Consider the following 22,398-nt stretch of genomic DNA (forward strand, 5'->3'; position numbering starts at 1 on the left):
TTTTTTGTTTGCAGTTTATTATTCTTGCCTTGGCAGTTACTTTGGTTTTCCTACTTGTCTTTGCTTCCTGCAATAGTCCAGCATTTGGGTTCTCCACCTCCCGCCCCACCATGAACCATGACAAAAAAAACAGTCCACTCTCACTGTTTCCACAGAAATGAAGAGGATAAGTAGCAGCCAGGTGCTGCAAAATTAAATGAATAAATAAACATTTAAAAAATTGGTTAATTGCCCATCAGCAGGCCAGAGCCCCTCTGTATGGGGCGGCCGTGGCTCAGTGGTTACAGTCAGTCGTCCAATGGCAGGTTCGATTCCCACTCTCGCCACTCAAAAAGATTGGTGGAACTGACAGCTGGAGGGGTGTCAGTCCACCTCCTTGTCACAGCCAAGGTGCCCTTGAGCAAGGCACCGTACCCCCATGCTCCCCGGGCGCTCTGAATGGCTGCCCACCGCTCCAGGTTGGCATCTGTCTCTATGAGTGTGTGACACTGTGCATGTGTGTGTCAACAGGTGCCAACCTGGATGGGTTAAAAGCAGAGGACAAATTTCGTGTGTATGCATGTATGCATGACAATAAATCTGATCTTAAAATGTCTTAAAAAATTGAAAAAGCTTAAATAACATTCTTCTTCAGAACTGAAGAAGCCTTTTGGATGGGAGGTGAAACATCTTCAAGAACCAAGAAGAAGTCAACTTGGCCTCAGGATGACCATGACCTCGATGGCTGAAAGTCAGTGGTGGTTAGCACTGTTGTCTCACCGAAAGAGGGTTTTAGGTTCAAATACTGGTTGGAGCCTTTCTTCCATGTTCTCCCCATGTATACGTGAGTTCCCTCCGGGTAGTCCGCCTTCCTCACACTGTCTAAAAACATGTTAAGTTAATTGGTGACTCTGAAATGTCCCTAGGACAGAGTACATGGTTGTTTGTCTCATTTTTCTCCGTCTGGCCCTGTGATGGACTGGAGGTGATCTGTCAGGGGTGTACTCCGCCTCTTCCCCAATGGCAGCTGGGATAGGCTCCAGCCCCCCTATGACCCTGAATGGGATCAAGCAGGTATAGACTGTCTGAAATGACTGAGAATCAACACTAACATTCAGGTGTGTGTTAACACAATGCCAAGGAGGAAAGACATCAGTGGAGCCACTGATCTCAGAGGAGCAGCTTTTCCTACTCATCAATATATGGGGGGTTATAAGGCCATTTTCCAAACAATCTAGAGTCCATCATTCTACAGTGAGAACAATTATTTACGAGTGGAAAACAATCAGGACAGTTTCCAATCTTCCCAGTCTGGAGCGGGTGTATTGCCTTGAACGTCGATGAACTGAGGCAATATTTCAAAGAGTGGGTTAGACTCCCTCCTTAACAGTGAAAGAGACTGATAACATCATGAACTAATTTATTTGATTTCTAATAGCTTAAAAAGTACATCCTGGGATGTACTTAACAATTTCACACACGGCTTCCACGTTTTGGCTGAGATTTTGTCATGTGAGGTTGCATTTACATAATTTTGGACCAGATTTTATTCTTATTTTTACAATTTTGTCCTGATATCTAAAAACCCTAGAAATGAAAGAAGCTTTGTGAACCTTCACGCAAAATCAAGTGAGAGCTTACAAGCTGGAGGCAGCACACATTTTTCTCTGCATGGATTTGTTTAATGAACAATATTTGACTGTAGAAATATATTTAAACATTTATTTTTAAACATTTCCTTTCGTAATAACAGCTCATAAAATAAACAAATAAATAAGTATCTTCAGGACATTTTTGTAACACTGCATCAGTACCAGGCTAAACACATCTCAGGTTAAGATGCTTAAAGATACCTCTGGTCTCTGCTGTTACAGGTTGTCACTGACATTATGATCAGTATTGATATAAATAACCATAATAAAAAAAAAACATAAATAGGATTACAGGTGGGGGAATAAATGTGGAGATTGTATGCAGCAGTTACAGTAACACAGTTATAGTGGTGTCAAAGTAAAAAAAAAAAGAAAAAAAAGAACATACTGAAAATGAATAAATATGAAACACTAAAAACATATTTAAAAAGAAAACAACAATGAGCTAGATAAAGACTTTTGTATTCAAAACTGGTACGTTACTATATATATATATAGTAACGTACCAGTTTTTATATATATTTATATATAACATGACATTTGTTTATTTATTTGCTTAATTCCCTACAAGTTGCTACAAGGACATTCTTCCTGGTGTCCGTGAACATTGTAATCCACATATTAATGCACATCTAATACAAGCAGATGTGAAAGAATCAATTCAGCTTAGTTTGATCTTGTTCAGCAGAGGGCGCAAGGTGACAAAGCCTCATCTGACTGTGAAACGGATTTCTGTGATGGAAAGGTGACTTAAAATGACCAACGAGATGCTGTGTTCTGTTTGCGTAGTCTTTGCTTGGTGCTCCTTCATGTCGGTCTCATATTGGCAATGAAGCTTCAGCTTTCTTCATGCACTTCAACAACTCAGGCTGCCCCTCTGTTTGGTGTTTGATGAGACGGGCATGCCGTTCTCGTTCACACACCAACACCTCCCACGCTGCTTACCTCGGGACGACCAACACTGCACAAACAGACAGACTGTGAGGGCCTAAATCTGAGCAGCAAATACATCTGCTCTTTCTATGTTTTTTCTTCTTGTTAAGTGTTCAGTCATTTCCTCATCTGCAAACTCACCTGCTTCTTTCTGAAGAACCCGCGCTTGTCACAGTTGGGCATGTAGATGTCATGATTGGTGTTAAATAAATGGGCATCAAGACCTTTGATAAGTGTAGTTAGCAGTTTCCGACATGGAGCCTGTAAGATGAGACACATGGAGTATGTAGTATTGCTGACTTCCTGTCAGTTTTGTGCTATTTCACTTTTAAGAAAAAGGACCATATGTGCCATAAATGAATGGCTTCAGTTGTTATGAATTAGGTTTATCCAAAAGATTAAAGTCTACTTTTCAAGATAATTAATCCACATAAAAACACTGCCATCACTAAATCAGAAAACCAAAGAAAATTTGCATGAAAAAATACTTCACATTAACTTTAGCTTCAAAGCTATTTACAGTGTACATATAGAGGACAATTACCTCCTCTGGATTCCCATTAGGAACTGGGTCTAGGATAACAAAAAAGGAGAAGGACAAACACAACAAACACAGTTCAGTTATTTCTATGGGAATATATATTCAAATCAGTACAAAATATAAATCAGCATCAAAGCCATTTGACTGTAAAGATGCACATCTTTTCAAATACTTCACTGAAAATGTTTTGTTCTTCATTGAATGATAGCCATGAAAGAACCAAATGGATTCTAACTACTGCAAAACCATTTTCATACAAACTAAATAACTAAACATCATAATAAAAAAAAAACCAGAAACACAGTTATAAAATAAAGGTCATGTGTCTCATTCCAGATTTTCATTCATATCTCAATATCATAACTTAGTCAAGAGGAGAGTGATTAAATGTGATTCATTAGTTTACAACTCTGTTAAAAGTAAGTAACTAAATCATTAATCACATAAAAATCTATTATGACTCCTTTCCAACTGCATATCCAAAGCTAAAATCAGTCGTTCATTCATGCCAGCTTCCAAACACAGAGAGTATTGTGTAATTCTTACCTAAACCGGGGACCTGTTTAGTCGGGGTGGCACTGCTGGCATTACAGCACACTCCTCTGCCCTCCAGCAGGGCACGGAGGGGCCTCTGCTCATCCTTTGGAGGTTCACAGCGCAGACCGTGAGAGCAGCTCAAAGTGTAGACACCACATGGCTCTCCAAGAGCCAGAGAAGTGGCGTTTAGCTCTCCAGGCAGCTGACTCGGGGAGAGCTTTCCCTTACAGGTGGGACATCCTCTCGATGGTGTGGTCAGTGGGCTTGAAAGAGCTGTCTCCAGGAGCAGCAGTACCAAGATGTGGACATGCACAAACATTTTGCACTTTCCACTGATGAATGGATCCAGTCTGACAGAAATGTTTTTCTCCTAAAAGATTTCCTGTTCTAAATGTTTTTTAAATCCTAAGATTGTTATTTCAGGGTGGGTATTATTTCTTACAGCCAGGACAAAGTGATGAAGAAGTGCAGAGACACCCCTGGCAGCAGCTTTTAAAGAACTTAAAGTAGTTTGAAAAGGTATGGGAGGGATTATGGATTATGTTAGCTTTTGGTCAACTGAGCACACCCCCATTTGACATGACTCTGACACATACACAGCCTCACGCATGCTCATACCGTTTGTTGTCTGTCATCCAGGAGGAGTGTCATTTTTTCTACACCGACATAAATCACAGGTGATCGCTATTTGCTGCTCCATTGCGTTGCCTTTTCCCCACTTAGAGAGCCATTTATTTACGGAGGCAATGCTTTAATGTGAGAAGCAAATCAAAACCCAGCAAAAGAAGAATAAATCTTCTTCAATGATCGTTAACTTGACAATATTTTCATGCTTAATTGAACATTACTCTTATAACTGATAACTGAATAAATACAGAAACGATCAGGGAAACTAAAATAAATTAAACAGGAAAGCCATCAGCAGCAGGTCATTCAAGTATTAATACTGCCACAACAGAGAGCTGCAGTTAATTAAGAGTTTCTAAGCCCCAATTTTACTGAAGCTAAAGATTTTTCTTCTTTCCACCACATAAATGTGTCAACTAAAACTGCTCATTTCTTCAGTACTGCCTTTCATAGAAAGTCTATACTGACCATATGAAAAATAATAGTTAAACTAGTTCAATATATATACACCATGGTCATGACTATGGTGCATTATAAATAAATTCACAAGACATTATATCGCGGAAGTACAGCTTTTTAAAACTTTATAGATGTTCATTATAGATGTATTGTAAGTCAATTTATTGGCCTCATAAGCTTCTTAAACAATATAAATATTTTCTCTTTTCTTACATGGTCACTTCACCGTCATTCATCTCAGTTTTTGACATTGTCACAATTTTCTCAAAAGAAAAAATATATAAATATATATAGAAACTATAGCCTTTAAACAAACTCTGCTCAGATTATCTCCGGTTACTCAGGGGAAGTGACTGACACTGAGAAGAATAACTAAGAGATTAATAACCGTGGGCAAGAAAGTCCCACCCTGTACTTTCCACAGTCTATGAGTCACAGACACGCTAAAACAGTTAACTGTAACATCAGACATTGATAAACACAATGTGAACACACAATGTCAGCGACAATAAAATCCACGTGAAGCTTGATAAACAGGATTAGAGGAGCGTCTCTATTCAGAAAACCAAACAAAACCACAGGCAAAAAAAGGGGAAAAAAATAAAGAAATATAATAAAATAACTACACACACACACACACACACACACACACACACACACACACTCACACTACCACATTGTGACACGTATGACGACACGGCACTGCGCAGGTTAAAGACTGTATTTATCCTCAAATCTGATTGGTTCAGAGGGCGGGACTTCCGGCAATGCAGGTTGGACATAAAGTGACAGACTTCACCTCCTTAAAATTGGAAGAAAAACCGAAGGACGACGCGTTACGAGTAATAAAACAGTAAGGAATCAACGTAAGACAGTGGGGCTTTGAATAGTCTGGGTCTAACCAGAGGTATATCAATGTTTACGTGGTATAATCCGCCACACTGCTCGATAGTGTTGTAACGCTGGAAACAGCTAGCCGGCCAACTGAGTCCTCCGTGTAGTGTGGAAATGCTAGGCAGCGTTTTGTAAATCGAAGGAGTTAACACGGAACTAAGACAATAATAATAACCTCAGATATTCATTTACTTTATCAAAACACCCGACCAGTTAGATCGTTGAGTTAATCGCATTTAAATCACGTTAGTCGCCACTATACAGAAAAATCAACCATACTTTCCCTCCATGAGTATTTTTCTTATTTTGAAGAGGAACAGACATTTTCGGTTTCAGATAAATGAAATTATAGTATCGGGCAGCAGAGGCCATTAATTTATTTGTTGATGGATTAAATAAAAAGTCTACCTGTAATACCTACAATTTGACTTTATTGTAGTTCTTTATCAAACTAGAGTAAATACGATGCTTTTGTTTCTTCATGCTACATTCTTCGTAACATCAGTGATTTTAGATTTGAAATGTCATTTGAAGAAAAGAATAAACTTGATGACAACACCTTGGGTGTTTGGAGTGATATGGTTTCTTTTAACCGTTTCTGGCATTTTTGTACACCAAAGGACTCACGAACTTGGAAAAAAAATCCCTTACTAATCATTTCATAATCAGATTTAGAATTAGATTTATATAGTGATGTGTTGAGTTCGTAGTTGGTGTTTAGATTTCTGTCTTAAACTGAGATAAAGTCTGGGTTACTCCTATTCACAGGACAATGTTTTGAGTAGTTCACCTAAGGTTAAAGACACCTGAGAGAAACAACTTGCTCTCATGGGGCTACCAGGGTTTTGGATTCGCCTGTTTGCGGTGTCACGTCCACGTCCAGGTCGTTGCTTGTCTCTGGAATGTGGGATTGAATGAGAATGGAAAAACACAAACTCCTCACAGGAAGGATTTGGCCCTGAGGATCAAACACGGATCTCTCCTGTTGTTAGGCAACAGTAATGATCGTGTTTTGGTCACCTTTTTTTCTTTTTCAAAGGAGAAACTGTGCTGTTACTACATGTCCCCCTGGTGCAGCTTACAGTTTTAACAGTTGCACTGATTTTGATTGTTACAGTGTTTCTCTTTGACTTAAGTTGTGGTTAGTTATGATGAACACAAATAGCCTACGTAAAGGGTACCTCCAAAAAACCTCTCCGCTCATAACTTGGCCATTGTTGACCAATGAGCAAATGTAAATTAGTATTGTTTTGATGAGGATTCTCAGTCATCCAGGTCGTGGTTTTCATAAAAGCTTGAATAAGAGCAACTGGACTTCTTCTTGGATGTTGAGGACACTTCACATCTCATCCGACAAGCTTCTTATTCAAGCTCTTATGAATTAGTGTTGTGCATTCTTCAGACATGTAAATTCTCATATATATTTGGCAAAACTGTGCTGTTAAAGTCCGATCAGAAAAGTGTCCAACACTCGGTTTCCATGTGTATTTTCTTTTTGATAGTGTGGCTTGTTATTGATTATTGATAATTCCCACTAAAAGTAAAATACATAAGGAACATGAGTGTCTTTCCTGCTCTAACTCATCAGCATCTCACAGCAGTTCTTTATTAGCTATACTTTTTTTTTTTATTATCTAATGTCAAATCAATCAAAGTAACCATAAAACTGTAAAACAAAGTCTTGTCTTCTATCTGCGTTTTTGTCCCAGATTGTAATGATTTTCAGACATGGACGACATAAATCTCCACTATCGCTTTCTGAACTGGAGGAGACGTATTCGTGAAATTCGAGAAAATGAAGTTCGAGCTGTGCGCTACCGGGAGCGGCTCAAGAGGATGCTGAGAGATGGAGACATACTCAGGTAACAATGCCAGTGTGTGTGAGCTGAAATCGCAGACACTGATTTACCCTGCCGTACTTTCTACAGTGTCAGCACCCCACTTTGCAAGCTTAAAGGGATAGTTCGCCTCTTTTGACTTGAAGCTATATGACATCCCATATGAGTAATATCATTTATTAATATTTTCTTACCCCCCGCTGCGTCCTGTGAGCCGAGTTCCAGCTGAGTTTTAGCGTTGACGAAGGTAGTCCGGCTAGTTGGCTGGGGCTACAAAAATAAAGCGTTTTGCTTCTCAAAACAATATGAGTTCAAAAGAGTAATACATTTGCATCACAAAATCGTTGTCCAGGAAAAAGTCAGACCTCACAATCGCTTGGCGCTATTTTCTCTACCTTCGTATCACTGCATGCTGCCGCCTGCCGACAGCCACGCCTGTTACGGTGTTTACTGCTCGGTCTGCACTTCGGTCTGCACGGTCTACACAGCATTGCAGTAAGAGGCAAACTATCCCTTTAAGTCTGATGAAATGTTTTTTTTTCTTTGTCCTCTTGATTCTCAATGCAGGTATCACGGTAATTCAGATGAAGTTGGCTGTTTTGTGGCAGCCCGGCCGTTGTCCAAAAGGAACCGCTACTTTGAAGTAAGAGCTGATGACTTCCTCTCATCTCATAGCTGTGCTTTTAACACGGGGGTTGTTACCCCCGCTGATCTGTACGCCACGGTGCACATTTCCATGAACGTGATGTCCTTGGTTTTAACGAACCGACAGTGATGGGGTTAAACGCGTTTCAGAAAGTCACTTTACTAGGAACAAACACAACTCTGTGGTGGAAATTGTTTCATGGGCTGAGGAATACTTCTGAAAACCATTGTCGGTGAACAAAAATTTCGTCGGTGAACAAAAATTTCATCTCTGCATCTTCAAATGCAATTAAAGTCTTGCAAATAGTAACGAAATGGCTTCCAGACCCACTGTTGCGTTCTCTAGAACAAAATTTGTTTAAAATGAAAACCCAGAAAAAGTGGGAAAATGGTCCTATAGTGCAATTAATGAAGATTTAAAATTCAGTCTGGAAATCATGGATGCCGCTCCCTTCAGACTGGGAGTCTCAGTGTGGTTCCATGTCCGTTCTGCGCTGGTACTTTGCACAGCGTGTTGCTGCCTCTTGTGCGCTGTTTAGAAAAATACGTGGAACATTCTGGCCCCGTTGTCGGTCCTTTAGCTTTGCCCCTAACACAGTCAATGCAGAGCTCAGACGCCTGAGCGTGAAGTGACGAGATAAGAGTAGAAAAATGATTAAGAATGTCCAGTGTCGCTGTTGCCTGAGCTTTTTTTTACCTGCTTGGTACTGTTTAAGATCAAATGTGTTATTGGCAGCCCATCCCAGCTCAAGGTGAGACACCTTGCAACCAACCTCGTCAGACTACCTGCCTTATAAATCAGTATACCAGTCTTTAATGTTGACAGAATGTTGACCCTTTCTTTGAAAACCACTTCAACCAGCAGCCTATGAAGCTCTGATCGCCTATAGGCTTGTATATTACTGTACTGTTGTTTTTTACAGATGTAAAAGCGCTGCATTGACAGTTGCTGCACTGAGACGCCGTAAATTTCAGTGTTGTTTTTGACTCGAGGGTCTGATGACTCAGTTTACATCTGCCAGAGTGGTTTTGATATATCCAGACAAGTCCCAGCTCTTTGCTCATTGTATTCTTCTTTGTAATCTTGATACAGTAGTGCACAAACGGCTGATGCCAGTGACTCTTTCTGAGCAACCCATGCTCAAACTTGCCTAAACAAAAGCATCCTGCCTAAAGTCTGGTGAAACAGTAACTCAACCTTTAAACTTACGTGCGCTTCACCCTTGTGACTCAACCTAAGACGCGCTGTGCAGTAGGAGGGAGGAAACCATGTGCGTAAATGATTGTTCAGTGGGTGCTGAATGTGGATCTGCTCAGAGATTTTAGGGTTCATGTGCATGTTTTGGAGAAACTTAAGTGTATTACTTGTTACTCCAAGAAAGCAGTGGTGAGTCATGGGAAACGACTTAAAAGTTTCCTCTTCTCCTCACTCTGGATTTGTCAGTAGTGCGTCCATGTAGGGCTCCCTAGGAATGATGTCATACTGTCAGAATTCAGTAATGATAACAATGGTGAAGGCCTGCTTTTTATTTAGGGGGTTTCAGTTTGAACCATCTCGCAAAGTTGCGCTATGAAATGTTATCTCACTTTGACTGGGAATTCTATCAACTTTAAATAAAAGGAAGCAGTTTCTACTGAAAATTAAATGTAATCGTATGTTAAAAAAAATTGGGAAAAAAAAAAAAAACTTGAACGGACCCTGAAGGAACCTCTTCTCAGGAAAATGAATCGGCTGCACTCGAATGGCATTTCAAGGCTATAATAAACATTTTAAAAGCCCTTCTTGGGGGTTCGAAAGTCCACCACAGTGAATAACATCTTCTTTTGAACTGCTGAATGGATTGTGACGCCCTGTGATCCACTCGCATTTGTTCCATCAACAAATTAGCTCTGCCCCATTCATCAGTTTATGACTGGTTACCTGCTAAACTTAAGACCTTCCCATGGACTTTGTTATGGTCTGTGCTAACAAAAGCTGTTGCCATGTTACCATGACAAACACAGATGTCGACAGGCATGGTAGTTCATCCATTGTGGGCGCGATGCCACGCCACAAAAAGCATTTAACTTAAAGCACTGCTGTGTTTAAATACCGACTTTCAGCTGCTTATGTGTTGTTGGTATTAATAAAAAGAAGTAAACTAGCTATCTTAAAACCTGTTGGCTTGGGAATAAACTACATTGGCAGGAGCTTATGCTTAAATGCTGATTATGTTAGGATGTTGTTAAATTAATGTGAAAGGGACCTCGCTGTGAAAAATGAAAGTCTGGTGAGACTGCCATCTTGAATTTGAGGGAATTGTAAGACAAATCTCAAAAGAGAATAGGTTTGTAGCTGTCGGACGTGTTGTCTGACGTTGCTTGATGATAACAGACTGTGGTCTTTCCAGGTGACTATCGTAGATACAGGAGTGAGGGGGATGATTGCTGTTGGTTTGGTGCCTCAGTTCTACAAACTGGACCATCAGCCCGGCTGGCTCCCACATTCTGTGGCCTTTCATGCCGATGATGGAAAGTATGTGACCGTCATCTTCTTCCTGCAGAAATGCATGACATAAAGGCGTAGCATATTAATTATTTTCTTGCACAATTCAGACTTATGGATCTTATGTGAACATTAGTGACGCCAAACACTTTAGTTCAAGTAGTCTGTGTTTACACCTGGCAGGCTAACCAAAGCATGTTCTTTATAGTCGGTTAAAAGTTCAGTGGCATTTTGGGGAAGGGCCTGACTGGGCCCATGATCAGATTTTATGCCTACCTTACAGAAATTCTTCCTGCTTTTAGTAAAAGCTTTGCCAGTTAGAGCGAGAACAGTACTTTCAGGAGGTATTTTAAAGAACTGAAGGAAGTTTAGAGAAACAACCTGTTTCGGTTCACTACAAGTCAGACGACATGAGATTTTCATTAGATTTTGGCATTAGACAGGTGAGGGTAAATCATGTGAAATGTAGATGCTGCATGTTTCATGTTACATTCATTTTACAGAAGCTTAAACTCCTCAGATATGAAGCTTCTTCTTTTTTCACTTTTTGTAAATAAAATGAATCTCATATCATTTGTTGAAAGTGCCATTTTTAAAAAAAACAGTGCATTTCTTAAATGTCTTCTGATGTTGTTTTTGACTTGAACTACTTCTGCTTGCTTCTCTGCAGGCTGTATAATGGCAACACTGTGGGGCAGCAGTTTGGTGCTAAATGCAACAGAGGTGACAAAATCGGCTGTGGGATATCGATGGACTCTGACGATGGACAGTTAACAGTGTTTTTTACCAAAAATGGGCATGAAGTAAGAACCCCATTACCACAGAATCACTGGAGACACAATATATTCAACCAATACAATTGGCATATCTCTTTGCGTCCTTTCCTGCGGGTGTTAGATCCTTTTTTTCCCCCATGCTGTACCATGTCTGATGTGTGCGCAGGTCGGCAGCGTTGACATCCCAGCATCTCCTGATGCTCTCTACCCCGCAGTAGGGATGCACTCTCTAGGGGAAGAAGTGCTCCTGGACCTGAATGCTGAATGGGGGATGGAGGAAGATGATGGACAAATGATAGTTGATAGTCACGAAGAGTACTGGAGCCGTCTCCATGACGTCAAGGTGACTGGCACGGTAAGTCTTTGAGCAATAGATAAAGTGCCTCAGGTGGGTTGCTTCAGTCAACAAAGCAAAGCCATATCTCCAGTTAGGTTTGTTTAGTCAGTCAGAGTTGTACAGTGACTAACCGTGTGTGTTTTACACCCATGTTTTCAATGCTACCCTCCCGTAATTTAAACAGCCTCGAATAACAAGTATGATAGTTATATTTTTTACGTCATACCTTATTGTCATTCATTGTGACAATCTCATTTTCACAGTAACCTTAACCTTCAGTAACTAACTGGATAGACATGAAAACCCGAATACCAGATTCCAGCCAGTTTGCTGGCATGTCTCATAAAGACATAAATGTCCATCACCAAAGATGTTCCTCCTAAGAAAAGCCAGCCAGCTGTAGGGCTGGCTGGCTTTTCCTCATAATTTCCAGGTCCTTCCAAGTCCTTCCACTTCTCAATCTACTTTTTCTCTTTGAGCTATTGTGTATTCAAAGGCACAAAGTCTAAGTTGCAACAAAAGCTCAAACCTGTAGAATTACAAGCACAAAGCAACACTCTATGTGTGATGTGCTGACTACTTTACATAGCTGGCTGTCTGAATTGCTACACAATACCAACGTAAGCAGCAGGGCAAGTTATGGCGCTCTTCCACTAGCTCGCTTCGGCTCGGCTCGGCGCGCTATTGCGTGTTTCCACTAGCACGTAGTACCTGCAACCAGGTAGATTTTCCGTATCACCTCAGCCCTGGTTCCAAGCGGGCCGAAGCGTTACTAAAACGTGACGTCAGCCGACTGCCTTCCACTGATTGGCCGATGAGTGTCGTCACTTTTCAATACTGTTTTGTCTGGCGGCCAGGAGTCTTCTCTGGCTCTCTTCTCTTGACTTCTGTGCGACACAAAGCCACAGGGTGAGCAGCAACACGAGCGCCTCGATGTCCTCCATGCTATCCTCCTCGTATGTTGTTGTTGTTATTCTGGTCGCGCAGCCGTGTTACGGCGACCCCGCCCACGTTGAGGAGGCACGAAGTGATACTCGGTTGTAATGGAAACACAACCAAACCGAGCCGTGACGAGCTAGTGGAAAAGCGCCATTAGAAGGCTCCAACTTGTCAAAGAAAATGCTTAATATGACCAACTTGAAATCTGATTGGCGAAGACATACAAGGGTTTTTATTTTAGTGACTTGTTGGACCAACTGTGGCTACTTTCAGTTGGAGAGGAGTCGACAGAATAGAGTGAGGACTCGCCTTTCTTCCCTCCCTTCTGCAGAGAGGTTGAACATTTCATTTTTGCTTCCCTGAAAAAGCCATAATCTGGATGGAGGCATTCACATGGGCAAGTTACCCCTGCCATCAGTAAGGATGTTTGGCTTCGTCCCTTGTGTTAGACATTTATTTCCAGGTTTTCTGAAACTTATAATGTTATCATGTACAGTGGAGGATGCAATCGCAGATTTCTTTGCAGTTTTTACACTGCAAAGCTTTATTCTTAGAGTGTTAAACTATTTTCTCACACAGTATTGGACAACGTAAACCTCTCTGGACCACTAGTCAGATCTATGGAAGAAATGTCCACATTGAAATTTGTTCAGAAGTTTGGTCCATAGTAGTAACTATGGCCAAGTACGTAGCAGATCTAAAAAGATAGGGATAGAGAGAATTAGCCAACACGAAAAATATTTCCTCAAAGGAACTACTCGACCCCTTTGACGTCAGTGCTCCAGTGTTTGTGTCTGACTCAGCTGTTGAGGAGTCACTTGCATGCATCTATTTATCCATTGTTTCTTCTTAGTGGGCTCTGTCCTGTGTGAGCACAACCTTAAATCAATAACAAGTCTGCATGTAAGCAGTTAGGATTGGGGGGAAAAAACAGACGCATCAATAGCAGGGAAAGAGTAATGGTGTTCTGGGGGATTTGAAAGCTCTTGGGGAACGGAACAGTTTTGCTGTAGTTAATGGTGTAAACATAGGAGGTTTGTTATTATGCACCCTGCTTCTCTGGGATTATTATTGTTTCACAATAATTCAACACAATCTCACACGAATCTTAAAAAAAAAAAAAAAAAAAAAGAATTGCATCCAATTTACTTTTTCCATATCATTTACTCTTCTCCTTTTAATAATGTGAAGAAAAAAAGCAGCTCTGCCATCACCTCCTTTATGAACTCACCTGAGCTGGAGGCGGAGGCCATGCCAGTGCATAATCAGACATGCCTTCACTAGCAGAAAGATGCTATGCAGTCATTATGATCATTTGAATAAACTCTTCCTTTGGTTTCACATAGTCCAGCTGACGCAACTAATCAAACTTTAGTCTGCCAAATCAAGCTGTTTCCATTGATCTACTTAAATAACTGAGAGAGGAAAGAAAATGTGATGCCTCATTAGCCTTCTAGAACTTTCTGACCATAATACATCGCACATTATGACTGTTCGTAGAACAGAAGCAGCCTGGAAATGAAGCAGGACTTCGGCTCTTGAACTTGTTAGTCTCTTTCTGAAAAGTCCCGTGATGTGACTTTTGTTGTGAATCGACAATGAATAAAATAACGGATTCAATCGTAATTCCATGTTTTTAAAACTACAGCCACACTTGTCACAAGGGACTATAAGATCAGAATGTCATGTTGCATACCACAACATATTGTAACTCTAACATAACAAAGGGCTACACACCTATCAGCCATATCATTATGACCACTCGTCTAATATTGATTCGGTCCTCTTTTGCTGCCGAATCAGGTGTAACATGTAAAGGCATGGACTCCTGGATCTATTCTGTGGTATATAACACTAAGCCATCAGGAGCTGGTCCTGTAAATTGAAAGGAAGGAACTCCACGGGTCAGATTTGTTTGAGTAGCACACTCCAGCCCTGGGACTGAGATCCGCAGGCCACGTCAACGCCCCAAAGTCATCATTTTGGCTCCACAGGTGCATTACCTAGCCTCGGGCCACCTATAAAAGTGTTGCACATTCACTTGCTCACCGGTTCACCACTTATCTTGGACCACTCTTGGTGGGGTCCTGACTGCTGCAGGCCAGTAACATCAAACAAGCTGCAGTTGTAGAGATGCTACTTCTAAGCCTTCCAGCCATCGCAGTTTGGCCCCGTGTTAAAGTCGCCCACATTCTCGCACTTTCTAATTCTTTCTTTCTTTAGACACATCTACTTTAAGGACATAATGATCACTTGACTGCTAATATATCCCACCCACTGACAGGTGCCCTTGTAACAAGATCACCAATAATTTTCACTCCACATGTCGGCTGACATAATGCTCTGGCTGCTTGCTCTAAAGTATTGCACTTTTTAGAATTGTTGTGGTTTTTTTGCAACTACTTCAGCCGAGGTTCCAAGGAATCCGAGTCATTACTTTAGGATGATGTGGAACGCTGCAGAGCCTTGATTAGTCAGAGAGAATCATCAGCAGTATTACACACCCAGCCACACTTCTTTATTCTGCGGAGTCGTCTGAAATTCTGTTTTAAATTGTTTTGAATGCTCATATTGCATATTGTGCACATGACTAACAAATGCATAAGAATGTGCAGTAACCTGAGTATGTTTGCACAGGATGATGTTGTTGTTTTTTTTTTTGTTGTTTTTTCTTCTGCTGACTGGAGTTGGTCTCGGCTGTAACTTCCAAAACAAACTCGCACCCCTCTGAAATAAAAGTCTGTTAGAAGTTAATTTAGAGCTGTGACCACTCTTTACTCCTATTTTCGAAGTCTCTTTGGATGAAAACGTTTGTTGGGTCAATGTAAGAATCACTAACTCGCGGGCGCGATGACGAACAGCTTATCCCGCCCACAGTCAGCAGACGCTCTCTGTAAGAGAAAATGAAGCATGGACGAGCAGCGCCGAGTTGAACCGTTCTGTGCTGTGAAGAACAACGACATAACTGACTCGGTTATCTTAGCTGCTTCCCTATTTACCTGATAACTTGGCTAACATGTGCCACCAAAAGCCACAGAGGAGACGAAGCCGTAGCCGCGGAGTTTTCACTTCAGAATATTTTGATTTGTTGCTTGTGACTTTGAACTATTTATACATGAGACTAGAATGATTGTTATTTAAAAGGTTACCCAGAATAAAGTGGTTTTAAATGGTAAAAGTACTTTAATGTGGGTAAAAAAAAAAAACCTTCAAACTGACTCTGTTTTAAATGACTGTTGTAAGTGGTCATTCTAAGTGATCTGTATGTCTTATCTCTCATGTTCGCAGCTGCTGGAGTACGTTGGGAAAGGGGAGGGCATCGTGGATGTGGGCTTGGCTCAGGCCCGTCGACCTCTCAACACACGCTTCCATTATTATGAGCTGGAAATCACAGACGCTGGAGAGAAATGTTACATTGCCCTGGGGCTGGCACGCAGGGTGAGAGCCTCCTCCGTTTAGTCAACACAGTAATGATCACGTGTCATTGAAACGGATACAGGGCATAATTTTCAGTACACACTTGGTGGTTATAAGTTGGTAAAGAACGCTTCTCTTTCCCCCCCTTGAACGCCTCGTCAACGGTCTCCCTCATATGCGCCACTGGTCTCACTGTTTCCACTCTAAGTGATGGATGAGCGAGGGAGGAAAAGCTAACAACTGAATAAATATTGTCTCATTTTACCCTCACGTCTGGTTTTCCATCAAATGCAGCTTGTTCCAGTTACATGTTAATCTACCATGTAAATTGGACAGCTCGAGTTCGAAATGGGAAAGCAAATGATCAGATAAGATGAGAACATCAGCTTGTTCTGTTGTTTTCTCTTAAATAAATGGGGTGGGGGGGGTTTGTCAGTCAGGCTGTAACATTTACTGTTGATATCTTACTTAATTGGTTCAGTTTTACGGTGTTTTGATTATAAATAATGATATCCAATAACTTGTATCTTGAATGTTTGCTTTTAAATTAAATCATAAACTGAGCACATCCTGTTTAGTATAAATAAGAGTCTGCAATAATTGTAGAGGGTGTGTTATTTTGTGTGTGTCGTCTTGATGACTGATATGAAATGAAGTGCGGCTCCCACACTGTTGCTCGTGTCTCTCGGTAATTGGGCTCTAACTGATCGAGCGTCGCTCGTAAATAAAAAAAATTTAAAAAAAGTTGTGCCGCTGCTGGGATAGCTCTCGCAGCCCGGCAGATGATGGATTATGGCAGCAGACAACCTTGCCGTTAAGTTCCCCTGACTCCTCTCCTGTTAGTTCCTTTGTGTGGGCATGTCGTGCCCCCGGGTCAAATGGTGTGGAGAAAAGGGCTCTGTCATTTTGCTAAATGTTTTCCAGGAATTGTTTTTCTCAACGTGTCTGCGGTTTGATGGAGCATTATAAATCCATCAGACGGCCATTCCTGAGGTTTTGTTCCATCCCCCGTCATCTCCTGCAAGGCACATCAGTCTGCTGATGAGAAGCTTTACCTCTTGCTCCAAAAGAAAAAAAAAAAGAAGAAAAAATCAAAACAAATCTCTTTCCCTCTTAACTCTTCGATGTTCAATCTTAACATTTCATGCTATCATCTTCCCAGTGGCCTGTTTTAGTACATGTTGCTGTGCCCACCATCACTTTAGTACTCAGGCTTTTGAAAGTTCAGCCACCAAAAATTTTGACTTAGCACCTGTCAGATGTACATGATACAGGAAATGGAAATGCATGACCCCCCCCCCTCCCCCATGCATAAAAGTTGCACGTTACGGTGAATAATTTTCTGTTTGACAAATAGTCATCAAGTTATCTGTTGAAACCCAAAACTTTACATAGAAAATAAAGTTTCTCAGACATTCACTTGATTTCAGAAATCATAAGACACATAATACTTGGAGATTTACAGTAGTTTGGTTGCTGTTTTTGTTTTCAACTAATTTATCTTGTTTTTTTTTGTTTCTTTCTTTGTTTTGTTTTTTAGGACTACCCGAAAAATAGACATCCAGGTTGGAGCAGAGGATCCATAGCTTATCATGCGGGTGAGTCATGCCTGATTAGTCTGAACATAATCTTTAGACTTCAGCCCCAAAACAACTTTAATGGCATTCAAAAGGCAGTTGCTTTAACAGCTACTCAATGCTTGCAACACATGAAAACGAATGAGAACACAGTCAAAGGAGAACCAAAAGGCCTTGGATGCAGAGTTTTGTGTGTTATGGCGACCGCGTGGATGACATCGCATGCCTTTGTCAGATTAGCAGTGGGAGGATGGAAGCAATAACTAAGACTGTCCATTATAAAGTGTGTGTGGTGTGTGTGCATATCTCCACAGTTTCTCCACAGTATGTTATGACGGTATGCCAGTACTGTTTCGCAGCACTTCATGCACCTCTTTCCTCAGCGTTTGACTCTTGTTTGGCTAAACCATTGGTGATAATGTGATCTGGAGTCAGTTCCATTGCCAGGTCTCTGAAACAAGGCAGTAAACTCACTGAGGTCCTCTAGAGTTCCTGACCAGGGTCAGTAGTTTTTTTATGAGGTCTATTGATCTCACTGTGTTCATGATGATGGAACGTTGTGAGATAGGGTTCCTTTGGTGAGAAGTTTTTATTCTGCGGGCATGTGCTATGTTGCTATATTAAAGTGGGAAGAAAATCAAAATAAATCTCCCAGCCTGCATGTCCAGAGGGTGGCGCAGCTCCAAAACTGCAACGAGCAACAGTCCAAGCGAGGCTGATACATGGTGTTACATGCTTGTTTTTCTCTACGTCTGAACATATATGTCGTCCCAGTGTCACATTCTGAAGTCTGTATCATTTTGTCATCAACAATCGGAGTGATGAAGATACAGAAATGTCACATTTCTGCGAAAGTTAGAAAGGAAATGTATATTTAAAGATGATGTAATAGTCAAAAGGGTGTTGGTGGATACTGTGTAGTTTTCTTTTAATCCTGCTTGCTTGAGACTGCCGGCGACTGCTGAAAAGGGTTACCCATAACCTTGGAACATTTAATATAGAGTGTCTGTATGAATTTCTTGCTCTACTTTCCTCATGACGTCGAAGTCGTGCAGATCACATGAACGGAAAGCTCAATTGCCCGTTTGTGTGAGTGGAAATAAAGATGCTACAGGGATGGCACATGGTGTCATGTGTTCTGATAAACGCACCCATGTCTCGTCCTCTGTATTTTCACACTCTTGTGGAATAAAGCTTTAACTGGCTTCCTTGTCCTTTGCAGACGATGGGAAATTGTTCCACGGCAGCGGAGTTGGGGACGCATTTGGGCCACGCTGCTTTGAAGGGGACATCATGGGCTGTGGGATCATGTTTCCACGTGACTTCAACCCCGATGGTGGAGGTGAACATCTTTGCATTGTTCCCACATTTTTTTATTTATTTTTTTTGCCTCAACATGTGCAGCCATTAACCTTCGTTCTTTCTGATTGGTTTCTTTCAGATGACGCAGAAGACTGTGACCTTGATGTGGTTTCTAAGCCCAGCGAGGTTCAGAATGACTTGTATGCAAACAATGAAGATGAGGAGGACGATGAGGGAGAGGATCCTGAGGGAAGGAAGGTCATGGTGAGATGCTACAATGCAGGAACATTAAACCAGGGAGTCCTAAACTCTCAGCACAGATATTCACATTGTTTCTCTTGCGCTCTTGTGTTGGAACAGGTGTTTTTCACCCGAAATGGAAAGGTGGTGGGAAGAAGGGAAGTGGCTTTACCCGTAGGAGGTTTTTATCCCACAATTGGAATGATGAGCACGGGAGAAAAGGTTAGGGTGGACCTGCACCCCCTGAGTGGCTGAGTGGTGAAATCAGAGCAAGGACAATTGATTGCGCTCTGGCAAATTTTGGAGATCAGGCAGAAAATGATCCCTCCATGAACAACAAGTTCCCAAATTTCGCTCCAGTTTAGGGGGGGAAGACGGCTCCTTTGTGGTGTGAGAATCACTGGACATGCTGGCAAAACGTTTTATAAAGACTGAGCAAAATGAAGTGTTCGTTTTACATTTGTGCCTAAATTATGTGCTTTAATGTGAAATGATTTTATACTGTAAAGAAACAGTTGAACCAATCAGAGATTTATCGGGGTAAAATGATATTTTTGGACAATTTGATCAGAGTGTGAAGTTAATGAAATGCCAAAAAGGGTCTCACCAGAATAATGAATGTAAAGATCCAAAAGGAGCAGAACTCCGGCTCACAAGTGGACCCTATTTATGAGCAATAATATAAATCAGCATGTGTGTGCCACTTTCTCAGCCTGCAGCTATTCTGCAGTCTGAGCTCCTACTGACGGCGTATTACTGACACTCAGTGGTGAAAGAGCTCAGACGGTCTTCCAAAGAAATAGCCGTACACTGATTGGGCGGTGGGTTTACTCTGCGAGGCCCAGTCAGTAAAACCAGCTGCTTTACTGCTGTGGCTCAGTGAGCGCGGGTGCTTGCTCTGACAGGGAGTCATTCCATAACTTTTATCACAGCATATTTTGTGGAAACAGCTGCAGCCACAGTCACAGTAAATGATGGGGTATTTAACTTTAATAACAATTAGTTGGATTTAAATCAAAAACGTTTTCATGGCAGTGACTTGTTTTATTGCCATAAGCAGTTTTTGAAAAGCAAAAAAAATCCAAAGACGTTTCGTTTATATCTTCTTTTTTTTTTTTTCCTTTTGTGATTCGAACCCATCTGTATTAAAGCAAGCCGGTGACAGCTACACAACGCATGTGGGGTCGTTTTGAATCGATGTGATACGAGCCATTTACGTTCCATTTTACCTCAGAAGTCAGGGCTCGGACTGACATTCCACCCGAGCTGAAACTATTCCAGTCAAAGTCGGCGTGTTTTTTTTTCCTCACTGACCTGATGATAACAATGAATCGTGGTGCTTATGAGGCATGATGTTCAGATGCAAGTTGGACAGTAATATGTGCGCGGATCATTTTCACGAGGCTTAGAGTAAGCAGGTGAACGGCTTAAAAAAAACAACAACTATAGCTTTTACCATATTTAATGCACACATTCATTTTGTATTTCGAGGCCAAAGTTGATTAAGGTTGCTGCAACTTTACTTGTCGGAAATCCAACTTTGGGGTGTGTTCCAATCTGGAAATACTGACTTCCCAGTTCAAATGGAACAGACCATGAAATCAGAAAGCCAGAGGACGAAGCCCAAAAATATCTACACCTGCCGTTACTGAAGTGACAGCGCGAGTCTGTTTCTTTTTCTTCTTCTTTCTTCTCTCTCTCTTTTTTTTTTTAAACATTTTGATATGACTTTAAATATGTTTTCCTGTGTAGATGTTTGGTGTCCAAGTATAACTAAATATATCTTCTTTGTGCTCATATACCTTACATTTTCCCCTTTGCACACATACATAACTGAAAAAAGAAGCGAGACAATTACTGCTGTCTGTACTTAAATGAATGAAAGAAATGCTGCATGTAGCCTTTTAAAAAAAAAAAAAAAAAAACAACAACAACTCTGAGTTAAACGGAAAGGAAATGACACGATTGGCTCTTTGGTTATTTTGGAAAGGGATACCAAATATCACAACAGGAAAAGTAAATTATTTAAACCCCATCAGGACAAACACTGTGAAGCAGTAATTTTTTTTCTTTTTTTCTTTACTAATTCAAATTTTGAATATTTGCTTGAAGATTTGAATGTTGAAATTGAAGCCATACTGTAATGATTACTTGCTGCTCTCAGGTACATTTGAAAATCACAAGTAAAAGGCAAAAAACGCCTGTTCTGCAGCTGGGTCATTTTGTGAATTTTTGCTGCGTTCATATCAGCTGTTGTTTACTTGTAATCCTGTTGGTTTATTTTTGCCACCATTTTCCACTGTACTTTATTACAGATTTGAAGACGGAAAAAACACTCGCCCGTGAGATCTTTCATGAAGGATCTTCGGGGCGCTTTGTAGACTGTTAGCGGAAGTAAAACGACACCAAACCGACTACACGTTTGCTAGCGTGTAAAAGATTGTGGGGCCTGCTTGTGTCAGCTCACACATTTGTAACAGGGTTCTCTGTGCATCTCTATACAAGCTTTGAATTATTCATGAAAATATGGCAGTAAGCTGTTAATCGCTGGCGACAAATGCATTTAAAGGCTTTTTACTGTTATTCCCAGTACTGTATGCTAATGTTTTTAAATCAGCTGCAATTGCATGTCATTAATGTAGTAAATACCTTTAGATTAAAATACAGATGTCTTAAAGAGCTGGACTAATTGTAAAACGTATGATATAATTTGCAAAGTGCGTGAAACTTCCACACTGGACCCTTTATAAAAATGAGACCTGTGGGAACAGGGGGTTCAAAATGTTTCGCGCTACTGGGTTCACGTTGGACTTCAGACTTTGCTGGAATATTTATTTGAATGAGGATTTATGTTAATTGTCCTTTTTTTTTTTTCTCTCTCGTTTTTAAAAAAAAAAATTAAATTCTGGTTCATTGGATGCCGAGTTGCTGCTATGTGTGCTGAGAATTCACTTGGCACAAAGTCCCATCAGCCTGTACTGTAGTAGGTGTATTCTTTCAGTTTTCTCCATCGCTCAGTCCTGGTCATCACGCCTCTCGTGAGCGAAGAATCGTCTTCTGTTGCCGCTCTTCAGCGTCTTTGTCCTGTCTTTGAGTACATACTACCCTGTACGTTTTACTTTCTCTTTACACATGAATCATGCCAAAAATGTTAATAAATATTTAAACTCACTGCTCCGCTGCTTTTCTCTGACGTTCCTCCCTTAAAGTGTCGTGTGAT

At 40.9% G+C, this 22,398-nt stretch overlaps 2 protein-coding genes across 4 annotated transcripts; one reads left to right on the forward strand and one right to left on the reverse strand.

Moving 5' to 3' along the window:
- Window positions 1-1,680: 1,680 nt before the first annotated feature.
- LOC142377783 (insulin-like growth factor-binding protein 6) lies at window positions 1,681-4,085 on the reverse strand. Its single transcript, XM_075462098.1, has 4 exons — window positions 3,652-4,085; window positions 3,109-3,137; window positions 2,706-2,825; window positions 1,681-2,592 (listed from the first exon to the last, which is right to left on the reverse strand). The coding sequence occupies exons 1-4, from the start codon at window positions 3,959-3,961 to the stop codon at window positions 2,488-2,490; spliced, it is 564 nt and encodes a 187-aa protein (XP_075318213.1). The 5' UTR covers window positions 3,962-4,085; the 3' UTR covers window positions 1,681-2,487.
- A 1,397-nt stretch (window positions 4,086-5,482) lies between these two features.
- On the forward strand, window positions 5,483-22,349 carry spryd3 (SPRY domain containing 3). 3 transcript variants are annotated; one of them, XM_075460823.1, is made up of 12 exons: window positions 5,483-5,581; window positions 7,332-7,484; window positions 8,028-8,103; window positions 10,496-10,620; window positions 11,261-11,393; window positions 11,533-11,721; window positions 15,931-16,080; window positions 17,600-17,657; window positions 18,859-18,978; window positions 19,078-19,202; window positions 19,299-19,400; window positions 21,494-22,349. In XM_075460823.1, the coding sequence occupies exons 2-12, from the start codon at window positions 7,351-7,353 to the stop codon at window positions 21,497-21,499; spliced, it is 1,218 nt and encodes a 405-aa protein (XP_075316938.1). In that variant the 5' UTR covers window positions 5,483-5,581; window positions 7,332-7,350; the 3' UTR covers window positions 21,500-22,349. The 3 variants fall into 3 exon arrangements, with proteins under 3 accessions (XP_075316938.1, XP_075316937.1, XP_075316936.1); XM_075460822.1 differs by having other exon boundaries at window positions 5,483-5,594; window positions 19,299-22,349; XM_075460821.1 differs by having other exon boundaries at window positions 19,299-22,349.
- The last annotated feature ends 49 nt before the right edge of the window (window positions 22,350-22,398 follow it).

Source organism: Odontesthes bonariensis, chromosome 3 (genome assembly GCF_027942865.1).
Source record: "Odontesthes bonariensis isolate fOdoBon6 chromosome 3, fOdoBon6.hap1, whole genome shotgun sequence".
Lineage (NCBI taxonomy): Eukaryota > Metazoa > Chordata > Actinopteri > Atheriniformes > Atherinopsidae > Odontesthes > Odontesthes bonariensis.